The sequence below is a fragment of the Fulmarus glacialis genome, unplaced genomic scaffold, assembly GCF_000690835.1.
Source record: "Fulmarus glacialis isolate BGI_N327 unplaced genomic scaffold, ASM69083v1 scaffold42776, whole genome shotgun sequence".
NCBI classification, from domain to species: domain Eukaryota; kingdom Metazoa; phylum Chordata; class Aves; order Procellariiformes; family Procellariidae; genus Fulmarus; species Fulmarus glacialis.
The window spans coordinates 18,265-32,743 of NW_009220783.1; the positions used below are offsets into that span (position 1 = coordinate 18,265).

General features: G+C 48.0%; 1 protein-coding gene across 1 annotated transcript in view; it reads left to right on the forward strand.

Moving 5' to 3' along the window:
- Positions 1-13,984, forward strand: part of LOC104079014 (histone-lysine N-methyltransferase EHMT1-like) — a gene marked incomplete at its 5' end in the record, with an annotated part of 30,627 nt that extends 16,643 nt beyond the window's left edge. Inside the window, 8 exons of the mRNA XM_009580882.1 lie at positions 136-303; positions 691-835; positions 1,816-1,893; positions 3,085-3,200; positions 5,524-5,610; positions 9,960-10,038; positions 12,892-13,067; positions 13,379-13,984. Of these exons, the coding sequence (XP_009579177.1) occupies positions 136-303; positions 691-835; positions 1,816-1,893; positions 3,085-3,200; positions 5,524-5,610; positions 9,960-10,038; positions 12,892-13,067; positions 13,379-13,562 (1,033 nt within the window). The remainder of the gene's footprint in view (positions 1-135; positions 304-690; positions 836-1,815; positions 1,894-3,084; positions 3,201-5,523; positions 5,611-9,959; positions 10,039-12,891; positions 13,068-13,378) is intronic.
- Between the last annotated feature and the right edge of the window lie 495 nt (positions 13,985-14,479).

Below are 14,479 nucleotides of genomic sequence, written 5' to 3' on the forward strand. Positions count from 1 at the left end.
TAAAGAAAAGGTGATTATTCACTACTACAGATTCTTCCTTGTCCCTTAAGGGCTTGCTGGAGGATGTGGTTCAGCTCATTTTCCCCTTGTGCGGTTTCTCTTGGGGGATGCTTATCCTTTCTTGCTGTTTTGCAGTCTGTTTCTTTCCCGTGGCTCGGATGTCACTTTAAAGAACAAGGAGGGTGAGACTCCACTCCAGTGCTCCAGCCTTAACTCTCAGGTCTGGGTGGCCCTACAGATGAACAAGACTCTCAAAGAATCATCTACTGACAAGCCTGCCCAGATAGAGAAGGTCGTGAGCAGGTGAGAATCCGGCTGGCTTTCCTTGTGGGTCATGAAATAGAGCCCTTGCACGGGGGAGGGTGGGGGCCTGCTTTAAGAAAGGACTGTAAGTGCATGCTTAGCTTTTTAAACTGGTATGAAGGTCAGTTTGAGCTTAGCAAGAATTAAGCATATGCTGATTCAGACTATGGTTTGTAAATTCATCCTCCAAATGGAAATATTTGCAAGCTCAAAGAACAATCTGTAAAGCAGGGTGGAAAAAAATGAACTCTGTTCTAGTCTGAATTGCTTTCAGGCTTTGAATGCTCAGTGATCAAAGGCAGTAATTCTGCCCCAGGATGGCATTTGAATGGCCCCTTGTTCAGGGACGCTTTTCTTCTGTGACAATTCTCTTTCTCCCACTGACAGAGACATCGCCCGGGGTTATGAGCGGATCCCGATTCCCTGCGTCAATTCAGTGGACAGTGAGCCTTGTCCTAGCAACTACAAATATGTTTCGCAGAACTGCGTCACCTCCCCAATGGACATTGATAGAAACATCACTCATTTACAGGTGAGGGATCACGTGTATCCACGTGTTTTTTCCTGTCCTGGTGTGTGCATTCAGGGATGTTGCAGTGCACTGCACCTCAGAATGGGTTTTGGATTCAAAATGGGAATGTCTAGTCCTAATATTGCCATCAAATTCCAACTAAGGCTGTAGTCCTAAATCCAGCTCTTGCTCTAGGAGATGGGATTCTGCTTTACTTCCTTTCTGAGACTTAGGCTTACCTCTGTGTTCAGCTGTGTGCTTGTAGCATCAGCCGTCTGGTGCTGGCTGATGCGGCTTCCATTTATCCTTTTCCTCTGTTCTGTATCTGGAAAGTTAGTGAGTTGCTGGGAGACGTTCCTCATGCTGGCTTCCTACTTGACTGCAGCATCCAGGCCAAGGTCTCTATTGTGATACTGGAAGTCCTCGAAGGGCTGGGTTGTGAAAGCAGAGGTGGGGAAGCATAGGGTGAGGGTGACCCGTCTCTGGGCACAACTCTCAGATGGCTGAAGTGAACTTCCCATGCCCAAGCCCTGTTGTGCAGAAGCTGGTGGTGGGACCATGTTGGCTTGGGGAGTGCTGGGGAAGCAGCCAGCTGGAGCACCTATGTGGGAAGAGGCAAGCAGCAGAGGAGGACTGAGACATCATGTTGCATCATCTCCCAGCTCTGGTCCCTCCTTGGAGCTTTCCTTGTCCTTGAGCGTGGAGTACAGCTCATAGGGCACGGAGGAAGGTTAGTAACAGAGGGCGACATCATCTCATGAGAAATGAAGATGGCTCAGTATGGGATCCTTTCCTGTAAGCCGGAATCCTTTGACGTTCATTGCACACGGAAGTAAGGAATGGGATAAAAATGCCACTGAACCAATGAGGCTGGTTATCTTTCTGGCTAATGAACTGCAGCAGAAGGCGAAGACTTGTGGGTTCCTCTCTGACCTAGTCACAGAAGTTGCTCTTCAGTTGGTGTGAGTGGCGTGGAGTTAACCCCTTTTCTTCTCTTCCAGTATTGCGTGTGTATAGACGACTGCTCCTCCAGTAACTGCATGTGTGGCCAACTCAGTATGCGCTGCTGGTATGATAAGGTGAGGACACAGAAACTCCTGTTGGGTTAGACCAGTGTTTGCGAGCTGAACTTTGCACAGTTCAGGGTTTATAATAGTACCTTAAAAACAGTTCCTTGCACAACTCCTCTACTTTTTGTTTTAAAATGCCTAAACTTGCAGTCTCAGCTTTGAGATGTATGTGATAATAACAAAATGCATACTCAGGGAAGCTTTTCTAGTGTTACTTATTTGTGTTACTGTCATGCCAACTGAGCCATTAATTATACCCATGTAATAGAGAGCATTTAATAATCCATGTGTGAAATCAGCTTCCATTTCAGAGCAACATAGAAAATGCTGTAATATGTAAACAAGGGGAGGGTAGTAGAGAGACTTTTTTTGCCTGTTTTTATTTATTCTGATCCTTCCGGATGAAGGCAAAGTAAAGGTGTTTTAACTGCAACATTGCCAGAAGCCTGGTTTGGTTTGGGTAAGTATGCTTCAATCCTCCAGGGAGGTTTTGAGGTTAATATTTGGACAGGTTTGCTAAGATCAGAAGTTCTGTGCATCTCTGCAAGTTTCTCCCAGGGGGAATATTGGCATCTTTCTTTGCTTTGTAGCCATTTTATTTACACGTTAATAGGTGATTACATCTTTCAAGCCTTAAAAGCCAAATTTGTTAAATATGATGAACTGCGTCTATCGCTTCCGTAATCCTAGATGGTTGGTAAATAATTGAATTGTAGCTTTTTGGGGAGTGTTATTTGGGAAGATAATGTGGTTCACAGAACTTGGGTGTATTGGCCTTGTAATCTGGAAGTTTAGGCTTTATTCCAGAGACAGACTACGCATCTGCTTTTCCCCTCCAGCACTGCAAAATGATGCTAATGATGATGATGCGTACCGGTTTTTTGCACAGCACTGTAAGATTTTTTTTTTTTTTTTTTTTTGGTGGTGTGTAGGGTGATGCCAGGCAGCAAAAATCTAGACAGTCTCTTGCTATTTGTCAGCTGTCAGTGATAGGGGCAAGTGTGCCACTGTCGGGATAGAGCAAAACCACTGCAGAAGTTGAGGTCGGACGCTGGTTTTGGGGAGGTCGGGGCATGCCTCCACCTTGGGGTTCTCTGGCCTGTTTTTACACTCAGGAATTTCTGCTCTTGGCCTGCCTCTGGTTTGGAGGGGTCACAGGAATAGACAACTAACCCAGTCTTGAATGCCTCTCCTCTTCAGGATGGCCGACTCCTGCCTGAATTCAACATGGCTGAGCCGCCGCTGATCTTTGAGTGTAATCATGCGTGCTCGTGCTGGCGAACCTGTAGGAACCGGGTGGTGCAGAATGGGCTCAGGTGAGAAGGAGGATCCAAACGCAGCTTATCTTGGCAAGACCAACAGCAAGCTCGTGAGCTTTCTAGCTCTCTAGTCTCAGGTCACTCATAAACCCACAAAACCCAGGACTTCCTGAGATGATACAAAAGTTGGGGCAGGTGCCACCATGCAGTGATGGGATGCAAGTGGTTTCCTGTGTGTTGCCAGTGGGAATGAAGCGGCAGCAGGTTGATGAGCTCAATTAATATTTGCACCCTTCCCCTGCTGCCGTCACATGGGAACTGTGGCATTCTTTCATCAGCCTGGCCATAAAACATATAAATGGCTTGTGGGTTTGCACGAACAGCCTAGATGTAACTTCTCATGTGGAGATCTGTGAAGAAAAAAAACAGCAATAGAAACTGCAAAGCTTTAATTTAGAAGATCTTCTAAGTTAGCAGTATATATTAGAAATATAGGCCAGCATGCCCAGACTTGGCTGTTTAAAATTTCCAAATTCCTGGCATGATTCCCCCTGAATTGGACACCTGAATACCTGTTGGCCTTGGTACTGCGGATCAGGCTGTTACGATTTTGGTGCCAGACTAAAAATGTAAATGTTTTGTTTTGGACCTCTGCTATGGAGAAGTTTGCCACTGCACTAAATGTATCAGGACAAACTTCAAAGGAATCCCACTGGAAAAAAGTTTTTTGCAAACTTTTTGACAACTCTTTTTTTTGCAAGCGTTGTAGTTTCAATGACATTTTGCAACGTTAAAAATAAGTAAGGAAAAGGCTCAATGCATTTCAGCAGAACTGTACCCCACTCTGGTTTTCCCTGCCAAGCTCCAGAGCTCCAGTGTCTATGTGGGTGTTTATTTAGGAGCTGTACAGCTAGAGCTGTTGCTTTTGCATTTTTGCCTTGCTAAAGTGTTTTTCTGAAAGATGGGAGGGTTGGAAACCCAACCATGAGCCTGGGAGAGCAGCTTTGTTGGGAAGCTGGCGCTAAGGTCAGGTGCTTGGCAGAGCTGTGCCTGAGGCTCCTGGAGAGGCAGTGGAGGAAACCTCCTGCGTCTGGGCTGCAGCGTGACACATGGGTGCTCCTGCTCCATTTTCAGTGCTTCCTTCGTCAGACTTGCTCCAAATTAACTCCGCTTGGCAGCGCACACGTTTCCATCTGGCAGGCTGACCCAGCTCAGCCTGGAAGCTGGGATTGGAGCTGTGGTCCCGCTGCTGCCGGTGTCGGTCCTGACAGCAGAGCCTGAACCTGAGCTTGGCTCTCTGCTCTGCTGTGATGGATGAGGCAAAACATGGGGGAGCTTTCTCAAGCCTGAAATACAGTGTTACAACTGGTTTAACATGAAGTCGTGTTTTGCCCTGGTGAAGGCTCCAGGAGCTGTGAGCAGATGAACAGCTCCTGGTTTGAGCTGACCTGAAGAGGGAATGGGTGGGGGGAAGAGGAGAGAAGTACTGGAAAAAGCAACAGGGTGAAGTTAAGGTGAGCGTCGGATTTCTCTTTATTCCGATAACAGCGTTGCCGAGAGTGGGTTTTGTTTCCCTCGGGGACAGAGCGAGCCTTCCCTAGCCCTGGAGACTGTTCATCCTGCACTTAACTCAAGTTCTGGCTGAGCAAGAGGCAGAATGACTTACAGGATTGTTTCTCTGCCTATAAACTCCATCAGTAAAATTCCACAGAGCAGCTATTACACCAAGAAGTTTCAAGTTGCAGCGTTTCTTCCTTGTCTTTCAGCCAGGGAGCTGGATATGATGGAGTTGCTAAATGCACCGGCCTCAGCAGAGGGCAAAGGGATCAGAGCACTTAGCTCAAGGTGTTCTTAATTCACCGTAAGCTCCCTCCCTTCCCCCTGCAGCAGCCCTCCCTGCCTTAAGTCTGCTGCCTTAAGTCCCCTTCCACCTTCCCTGCCTTCCCCGGAGTGCTGGGTGTGTGCATGGAATGGAAAGGAAATGCTGGTGGTGGGATTCTGGTGTCCTATGTGTAAATCATTAACAGTGTAACCACACAGAGCATCCAATCCCGTACCCTCTTCCCCAGTCCTTAACATGTCCAGTCCTTAGGTGTGCACCTCACCAGGTGCTGCTGGGCAGGGAAAAGGAGTTGATGGGCGCCCGTCCCTTGTCCCCAGGCAGTTCCCATCCGAGCATCTGCCCGCACGCTCAGAGCAACAGTGGGAGTGGAGCGTACCCACAGTGGTGCCAGCGTGAGAACTGCAGGGTTTGAATATCGAAATCATCTTTGAGTTTGTGATGGTGGAAGGTTGCTGGGTTTTTTGCTCATCTCTATGAAAATTTGTTGTCTTTCTGCGGAGTGCTGCCATTAACGTGGCTTCGTTTCCTCTTTTCCAGGACTCGATTGCAGCTTTATCGGACACAAAAGATGGGCTGGGGTGTGCGAACAATGCAAGATATTCCACTGGGAACCTTTGTGTGCGAGTAAGTTATTCAGCTTTCATTAGCTCACGCAAATGCATCGCTTCCCGAGGGCCGGGATGGTTTGCCCTTCTTCAAGGAGAGGTTTTCATGCAAATCAAATTGGCATCGAGCCGAGCTGCTTGCCCTCAGTCAGAGGTTTCCTGACTCCATTTCCTGCTCTGTTTGTCCTTTTCCTCATAGCATGGAGCTTTCTCCACCCCTCTCTGTCTTGCTGGGATCTGTGCTCAGCTCTCTTATGCCTCTGAAACACAAGCGATGGGGGAAAAATGCCTTTGGGTTGTGCTGCAGATGTGCTCAACTCACATGTTCACCGTGGATATGGGACACTTAAGGCCAAGTCTATTTGGAATAACTTTTTTATATCGGATCTCAAGAGGTTTTCCAGTGTCACAGCTCTGGCTTTAGTCTGATTCAGCAAAACAGTAAAGCACTTGGCGTTAAGCACATGTTTCGGCCCTGATTCAATAAAGTACTTAAGAACAAAAATGTTCGGATTTATGTCAAGTGAAAAAACTGCTGTTGAACCCCGTGGGTTTTAGGCTTTAAAGTGGTATATGTACTTTATTAAATATTTTGGAAAGTGTTTTCTTCATTGCAATACTACAGTGAGTTAAGACCTTCTAAATAAGGCTGGACTCATGCCCTTCATGGAAATAGGTGCTAGGGTTTTTTAGAACTAGTTATTGATGTGGTACAGAATCAGGGCAGGACATTGAGGAAGATTATTGCAGAATTTAAAAAAAAAAAAGAAGGAAAAGAAAAATCTGCGGTGAATCGGCCAAGTATTTCTTCCAAGTTAGGAGCTGCCAGATGATAAAATGTTTTTTTCAGAGGTAAAGCTTAAAACTCTGCTGTTTGTGGGGAGTGTCGCAAGTCTGTCTTCAGGTGGGGCTTCCTGTTAAGTACCAAAGGTCCCCGTGTCCTGGTTCAGCGCCCAGAGATGAGCCAGAGCCTGCACGTAAACTGCTCCTAAAGAAAAAAGGCACTGACTTTACCAAATCCTACTGGAATGCTAACACGCAAGAGGAATAAGCAGTGGTGAACAGGCAGCCCAAGGAAATGGCGCAGCCCTGCACGAAGGTGTAATTAACACAGACCGGTGCGTTGTAGAGCACATCAGAGCTGATGGGGTGCAGATACCACAACCGTGCCTAACTCTTCCCTCCACCCTTGCCAGGAGCTGCTGACATGGTTTCAGTGGTAGGCGCTATCTTCTTCATTATCTAAATGAGCTGCATACTAAAAAGCTGAGCTAATTTATGTCTTGCCCATGCACATTCCTCCTTGTCTCTGTCACTCTCACAGACACACACACGTTATTCACTCAACTCACCAACTGCAGTCCTTTTCTCCTCCTCCACTCAGCTGCACTGATATCCTTCCTGTGATTCTTTATGGGCAACCTATAGATTTGGTTTCTTCTTTTCCTCATCTCTGGCAAAGAAGCACCGGTGCTGGCGGTGCATGGGGGGCTGCTTGCACACAGCAGCTCCCGGGATCGGCTCTTGTGGAAAAGCATTTTGCATTAAACGTCTGGATTAAAGCCCTGAGTGGATAGTCGCTTTGTATGGAGGTTATTACTCTGCTTTGGAAGGATGAAAATTGTATTGGTGTAAGGATGACTTTTATTCCATAATTATTCATGTATGCCCACATGAGGGGCAAATCTGGAGATGTTCTTACAACACTTTTATTTTGCAAAACTCTGCTGGTCCTGACTCTTTCTGTGTGTAAATGCCTGTTCTACACACATACTGCTTTTCAGCCTGCTCCGTACTTCAGATACCTTTCAACTTTTCTCTGTAATCACTCAAAAAATGGTTTCCCTTTCCCTTTCTGCTTGCAGACTGTCCTCTGGCAGCCCGCAGCACCTTCTGCAGGGAGCGTTTAGCAGTGCTCAGAGCAGTTTGGCAGCTGGGAGTGAAGCTCTGCCAGCACGGTGGCCAGCCAGCCCTCCCACCGTCGTCTCCAGGGCTCCCCAGACCCCAGCTGCTCCAGACCCTCCTACTAACGGCCTCCAGTACCTTCAGCGCTGTCCTGGAAGCAGCAGCTTAGCAAGGGGAGATGCAGCAGTGTCATCCTCCCTGCCCCGCTGGGCTCCCACGGAGTTTTTAGGCTTTTCCACTCGCAGATGCTCAGGAGTGTGCTCGTGTGCAGGCTTTTCCCTGGGCTCCGAATTTGTCACCGCTCAGAAGTTGCTGTTGCTCCCCCTGTGCTGATGTTGCTGTGGATTGTTTTGAATCTGCTCTGTTCATGCTTGGTTGTCAGACAGTGTAACTGCTCATTCTGGAAATGGCACAGCTGGTTAAGGGCTTTTATTGGAGAGGCTTTGAATTAGTGGGATGCAGAAACCAGAGGTTTGTGAGGATCTGGTCAGTTCCTTTTGGTGCACATCCTTTACGTAGTTTCCAAATATTTCATTTCTGTACAAAACAGTGATGCTCTAATAGATACCATCTGTATCAAGCCAGGTATTTTAGCCACACCTTCAGCCAGAGAAGCCCCAGGCATCCCATCTCCCACACCCCCTGGAAAATGCTGGAGCCTGTCCTAGGGACTTCTTGTTACTCTTGATTTTTGCATGGAGTGCGCTCTGATCTTGCAGTGATGAGTGGCAGTGTAAAGCTCTGAGATGTAGTTACTTGCCATCAGCATGCTGAATATCTTGCTGAGAAGAAAGGCGTCCATAACTTTGGACCTGGGAAATTAGGGAACCGTTTGTATTGGTAAGCAGTCCCGGAAAGGAAATGAGTTACAGGAATAGTCTTTAAAGGAACATCGAAACAACAATTTTTAATTAGATGTGGTTTTTTGTTTCACTGAGTTGTAAACCTGAAGTGGCTGTCCCTGAGCAGAGTGCCTCTCCGTGCAGCATTATTTAGCTGTTTCTCAGCTGCTGCTGGCTACTGTGCCGTGCTACAGCAATTTCTCTCCCTCTCTGGCCATCATCTTCCTATTGCTTTAGGTGACCAACGAGCGTGTGATTTCCAGTAATGCCGCAGCCTTACGGGAGTGTTTAATAAATAACAAGATGCAGTGGGGGCAAACAGGAGGATCACACGCGACGGCAGCCTCCTGCTCTGGCAGAGCAACTTGGCCAGATTGCTCAGATTTGGGAACTGCAGCCAAATGATGCCTTGTCATGGAGTGTGTGGGTCCTCTCCAGGTTAATGTTTCGTGGCTCTCCTCTTCCCCAGCCCTGGAGTTAAATGCTGCCTTGAGCCACAGGAGGAAATGGATACGGTTGGTTAACACTTCGAAAATGCCTTGAGAGCTGCAGGGGAATGCTGTGATAATGGCTGCTGATCATGGAAGTCTCTGACGCTACGAAGAATATTTATTCATATTGTGAATTCTTTGCTTATAATTAACTAGTGTTGCATTGCAGGCCGGGAAGACTTACATACCAGAATCTACTGTGCTGTCGCTTCTTTCTCATATCCTCCCTCTGGCTCAGTACCTTTCCTCTTGTGTCTCTTACTTTGATTGCAAGCAGGTCAGGGCAGGAAATGTTGAACCTTGACAGTCCAAAACTGTTTAAGATGGAGACGGGGAGACAAATGTGGGAACACCAGTGCAGCAGGGACTCCTGCAACAAGGGGGTTTGCATCAAAACCAGCATCTGTCTGGGGTGTGAAAGGTGATGCATGTATTTAGTCCTTCTCAGCAAGCCGGGCCAAGCAGTTCATGCTTTGTGGTGCTCGGAGGACCTGGTTGTAATCTGCCTTGCACCTGGTTTTACAAAAAGGTGGTTGTTACTGGGATCACAACTCTGATTTATTCTGGTTCGAGAGGGATTGAGAAAGAATCCTAGATCCTTCCAGGGATCCTCCAGGTTAGGTTAGACCTAAGACTTTCAAAACAAAACTTTTTAAGGTATGTAGCCTATGTAATCGGTCAAAATACCCTGGAAAATACAGGAAGGACAGACACAAACATTTTGCTTTGGGATGTAAACAGCACAAGCACTGCAGTGGTGTATAGGAGAGCCAGGGCGTGAGTCTGACCGTGAACATAGGGAGAATTGGATTAATGTGTTGATCTTGGCCAACAAAAAGGAAACATAGTCCTCAGGGAAAAAGTAAATTTTGTTGGAAGACAGACTCCATTTTTAATATTAAAAGTGTTGCCCTGAAAAGACAGAGTTTGAAGCCAGATTTTAGCTGCTGTAAGTTGGCAAAGCTCAGTTTGCCCGGGTGGCTTTGAGATGACCTGCACTGCTCAGGCCGTGGGTTGCCATCTGTGGCTGGGCTGCATCCCTTTCTTTCCCTCTTCCTGGAAAGAGGTGTTTAAACCCAAGCTTGTGATTGCATGAGCATCTTATTTCTGCCTTTCCTGTTTGTCTGCAGGTACGTTGGTGAGCTGATATCCGATTCCGAGGCAGACGTCCGTGAAGAGGACTCCTACCTCTTCGACCTTGACAACAAGGTACTGTATCTGAAGGTGTGTAATGAGACAAACCCAAGGTCTTACCTCTCCAGATGAGCAGAGAGATTATTTGTCTCCATCTTGATGTACAGCACAATCTGAAAGCCTGCAAAGAGGAGGACCGCAAAGAGGAGGACCGCATCCTCACTGCATTTTAGTCAAAGTGTAGAGTGGCTGAGGTAAGGCGTAGGGCTTGTTAAAACAGTAACAGAGCCCAGCAGCAGCGCTGGGCCACCACGGTATGTGCTGCCCACGCCAGTTTTGATGCAAGATGCTCTTTTGTCAAAACCGTTTGGGCATCCTGAGTTCAGTTGTTCAGTTTTGGATACTCAGGTGTGTATATGCAGGCTTGCAGCTGTGTTGATTGGCAGCTCTGTAAGTTCTTCATAAAAAGATGAGCTGGAAGACTGAAAAAAACCCCATTCACTTGTAAAGGGATCCCTCAGATACCCTGGCAGGGACTTGAGGCTTGTTCTGCTGGTAGTTATCCTGCGCTGCTCTGCGGAGGGCTATCTCAGAGCAGAAATCTTGCTTTGAAAAGTGTGATCTAAATCTTTTAAGCAAGGCCATCACTTCAGTCTTTCCTTGGGAAAGGAGAAGAGGAGAGAGGTGAGCTGGGGACTCAGAGGAGTGGGGCAGCTTCCAAGGAAAGCTGTAAAACAGTCTCTGTCTTGTTTCTGTCATCAGCTAGTGACAAAGAAGCTTTGCTTTTCTTTTTTTTATTTTTTTGTTTTAAAGCAACACACATTTAACAACTGAAAAAAGGCAAGTAATGAGTCTTGTAGTCAGTCTGAAAACAGAGGGATCAAACTGTAATTAAGAAGCTGAAAAGCAGCTGGGACTTCAACCTGGTTTGTACATTTATGAGCTGGAGTCCACCTGGGCCTTGCCTTGCCTTTAGGTTAGCCCCTGGCTGGCTGCCTTGAGGGGGATCCTCTGCGTTCACTCTAATGAAGCCTTTAGTGAAGCAAGGAGGGGAGACCTAAGGAAGACCTAAGTACAGGTGCAAGCACGTTGTCTTTTTTCAGGGTTTCTTCAAAGTGGATCATCTGTAGAAAAGTAGGTACCAAGTCATTGAGCAATTGTTAAACGAAGCCCATCGGGATGGGTGGAGGAGGGCAGGGCAGAGCCAGCCAGGTCCTGTGGCCCCCTGAGAGATGGGAAATTATTAAAGGTGTGAGCCCCAATCCTGGGAGGGACAGCCTTGGGGTCCTGGTGTGTCTCAAAGGAGTGGCCTGGATGGGCTTGTGCTGTAGTGAAAAAATGGTGGGGATGTCATTTCTGATGTCCCTGTACCTTGAGTTGTCACTCAAGGCCACGTGCATGGTGAATCGTTCAGCGTGCCAGGTCCTGCAGTCACATCCCGTCCCGTGTCTGAAAGGGGGTGAACATCAAACAGCCAAAACTTACTGCCATTGCTGGGTTTGCAGGAGGAGAACATAGGACACGCTATTTCTTGGAAAGACGAGGTTGAGTTTTAGCTGCTGTGGTTGCTTTCTGTTTGTGTTAAGCCACCCCTTTCCCACGTGCTGGCCCATCCTCTGCAGTCCTTGCTCACTTGGCCCTGCTGTGCTCCATGGAGGAGAGGCAGCAGTTGGGGCTGCGGGCTGCTGCGTCCCTGTGACCCCTGCCTGCCTGCAGGCAAGAAGGGCTTTCTCCGGGCTTCCTCCCTTCTAAAAAACCCTGGTGCTTTCCCATTCGTGAGAAGGATACTCATCTCGCCCTAGAGCAGGTTCATGGTTTCTCCTCTTCCTCTCTACTTGCCACCTTGTGACTCTTACATTCCCGATACCCTCGTAGCAAGGTGGGAAGCAATTTGCTCTGGGACTTGTCCTCCTCAGAGCTTCACAGTAAGGACGCTGCCTGTGTTGGTCAAGGTAGCAGGCTCCTTTCTTCAGACTTGTATGGTGGAGGGCTCAGGTTTTTCCAGATGGTCTCTAGATGTGGTAGTGAGTGATGTTATCTTCACCAACCATGGCATTTCCATGGATAAAAGTGAGAGGGCGATGGGAATTACTTAAAATTGAAATTAGAGCTGGTAACGCTGTGTGTGGTATGGCACCATGTGGGGTGATGCCTCCCCCAGTCATTGGGACATCTTCCCTGGGCTCCTGCACCAGTCGGGCGGTGTGATCTGGCACAGCTCATCCATTAACGATTGCAAGGTGCTTGCCCAAAAGGGAGTTTGAGCACTGCTAATGGATCCTTTTGCTTTTGGCCTCTTTGCAACTGAAATTAGCTTCGGTAATTAAAGTCTCTGCTTTGCACAGTCATTCTCTGCTGGAATAAAAAAGCCCTGAGGGGGGCTCTTTTATTTTCAAGGAAAACAAAATATTACTGCTCTCTGGAAAGGGAATTTCTATCTTCTCACTTTCACTTTTATCTGCAAAAACCTGTGTTTTCTCGAGGCTCTGGCTTTGTGTTTTCCAGCTGTCGTGTTCAATTAGAGGACAGAACAGATGCCTGTTCCCCTGTCCAGTGGCTTTTACCCATAAGGTGTCTGTCTGCACCACATGTCAATCCCACTGTGCCAGACTGGTCCTTTAGCTGAGCAGGGTTGGGGAGAGCTGATGTGCCAGCCAGCGTCAGGGGCATTTCAAAAGGTCTTTGGGCTTGTGGGGGCAGAGTGCTGTGCTGAAAACTGTATTTTCAGAGTACTGTTGAATATAAAAGTGTGTGCTTTTAGTCCTTTTAAACCCACACTGGGTGTCCTGCCCTGGTTGTTCTTCTTGAAGCTCTCCTGAGTTTTAGTGGAATGACCAATAGTTCAGTCATTTGTTTTTTTTAAACAAGTAGCAGTAATAATACTAAACCCAACCTCATCTAATGAAAGATGCAACGTTTCTCCTCTAGGATGGAGAGGTGTACTGCATAGATGCCCGTTTCTATGGCAACATCAGCCGCTTTATAAACCACCTCTGCGAGCCAAACCTCATCCCGGTGCGAGTCTTCATGTCGCATCAGGACCTCCGCTTTCCCAGGATCGCCTTCTTCAGCACGAGGCATATAGAAGCTGGAGAAGAAATCGGGTGGGTGCTGTCCCTGGAGCTGCTTTTCCAACAGGGAGCCGCTGCCACGCTCGGGGAAGGACCGGGTGGAGAGGAACAAAAGCTCTGCTGCTCCCGAGCTGGTTCACTCCATCCCTTTGCTCTCCAGGCCGTGTCCCCAGGGTCCCCCGGGGATCCTGCAAAGGCGCTTCATCGCCTGAAGCTTTGCAAAAACCCCTGTTGTGGCAGCACTAAGGACTGCTGACCCCGGCGTCTTGCGCCGATGCATGGTCCCTTTTGCTCCCGCATGCCTCCTGCTTTGCAGTGACCCCGTCTCTGTCTTTCTCTTGCAGCTTTGACTACGGAGACAGGTTCTGGGACATCAAAGGCAAATACTTCAGCTGTCAGTGCGGTTCACCCAAGTGCAAACACTCGAGCTCAGCGCTGGCCCAGCGGCAGGCGAGCACCTCGTCCCAGGACACGCAGGAAAATGGGCTCCCCGACACCAGCTCTGCCACGGCAGCCGGCCCCTTTTGAGGCTCCGCTCCCCAGAGACTGACTCGTTTTAACCCTATAGATTCACATACTGTCTGAATTTCCATTTAAAGAGAGAAAAAAAAAGAAAAAAAAAAAAAAACAACCCGCTCAAGGAAAGCCAAGGGTTTGTGACACTTAGGGCTGTGCCATCGACTGTTACTTGAGGAATAAGTAAAAGCAAATCCCGCCTCCGTGATGTTGTTCTCCCCTCCCCGGTCCTGGAAAGCTGCTGGTTTTCACAGTTGCGTGTGGAGGGGTGGCTGTTGCGTTTTTTTTCCATGCGAGCTGTCCTGGCCTCCGTCTCTTAATGTGCTAAGTGTTGTCAGAGCCAAGGGAGAGCCGCCCGTCCTCTGACTATTGTTAATTGAATGGATCGCTCATGCCAAGTCATCTCCAGTTCACTTGTAATAAACTTTGAATACTTGATGGGACTTTCTTTCTAAAAGCCGGGGGGGAGCGGGGAGGGAGAGGGAGGTGCTGCCGTTTGGGTTTGCTTGGCACAGCCCCGGGGCAGGTTCTGCTGGTTGGTTTTTGTTGGTTTGTTTGGTTTTTTGGTTGGTTTTTTTTTTTTGGGTTGTTTTGGGTGTTTGTTTTGTTGTTTTTTGGTTTGGTGTTTTTTTGTTTTTTTGTTGCGGTGGGGCCTTTCCCTTGGAGTTAGAGGGCATTTCTAACAAATACCCTCCTTCTTACCAAATCCACCGGCTTTTTTCTCTGCTGATGAGAAGAAATCCACAGTCCTTACAGTCCCTTTGGTCCCTGCTCTCTCCCGAGCTGACCAGAGACGCTTCCCCTAAGACCCCGCTCCCTCCCGGGCTTTCTCCGTTACAAACCAGCTCTTGTCTGCGCCGCTTGGCCGTGTTACTGTCTCAGTGTTTGGTTCATCCGTGGAAGGATTTCCCTCGCCCCGTCGCATTAGC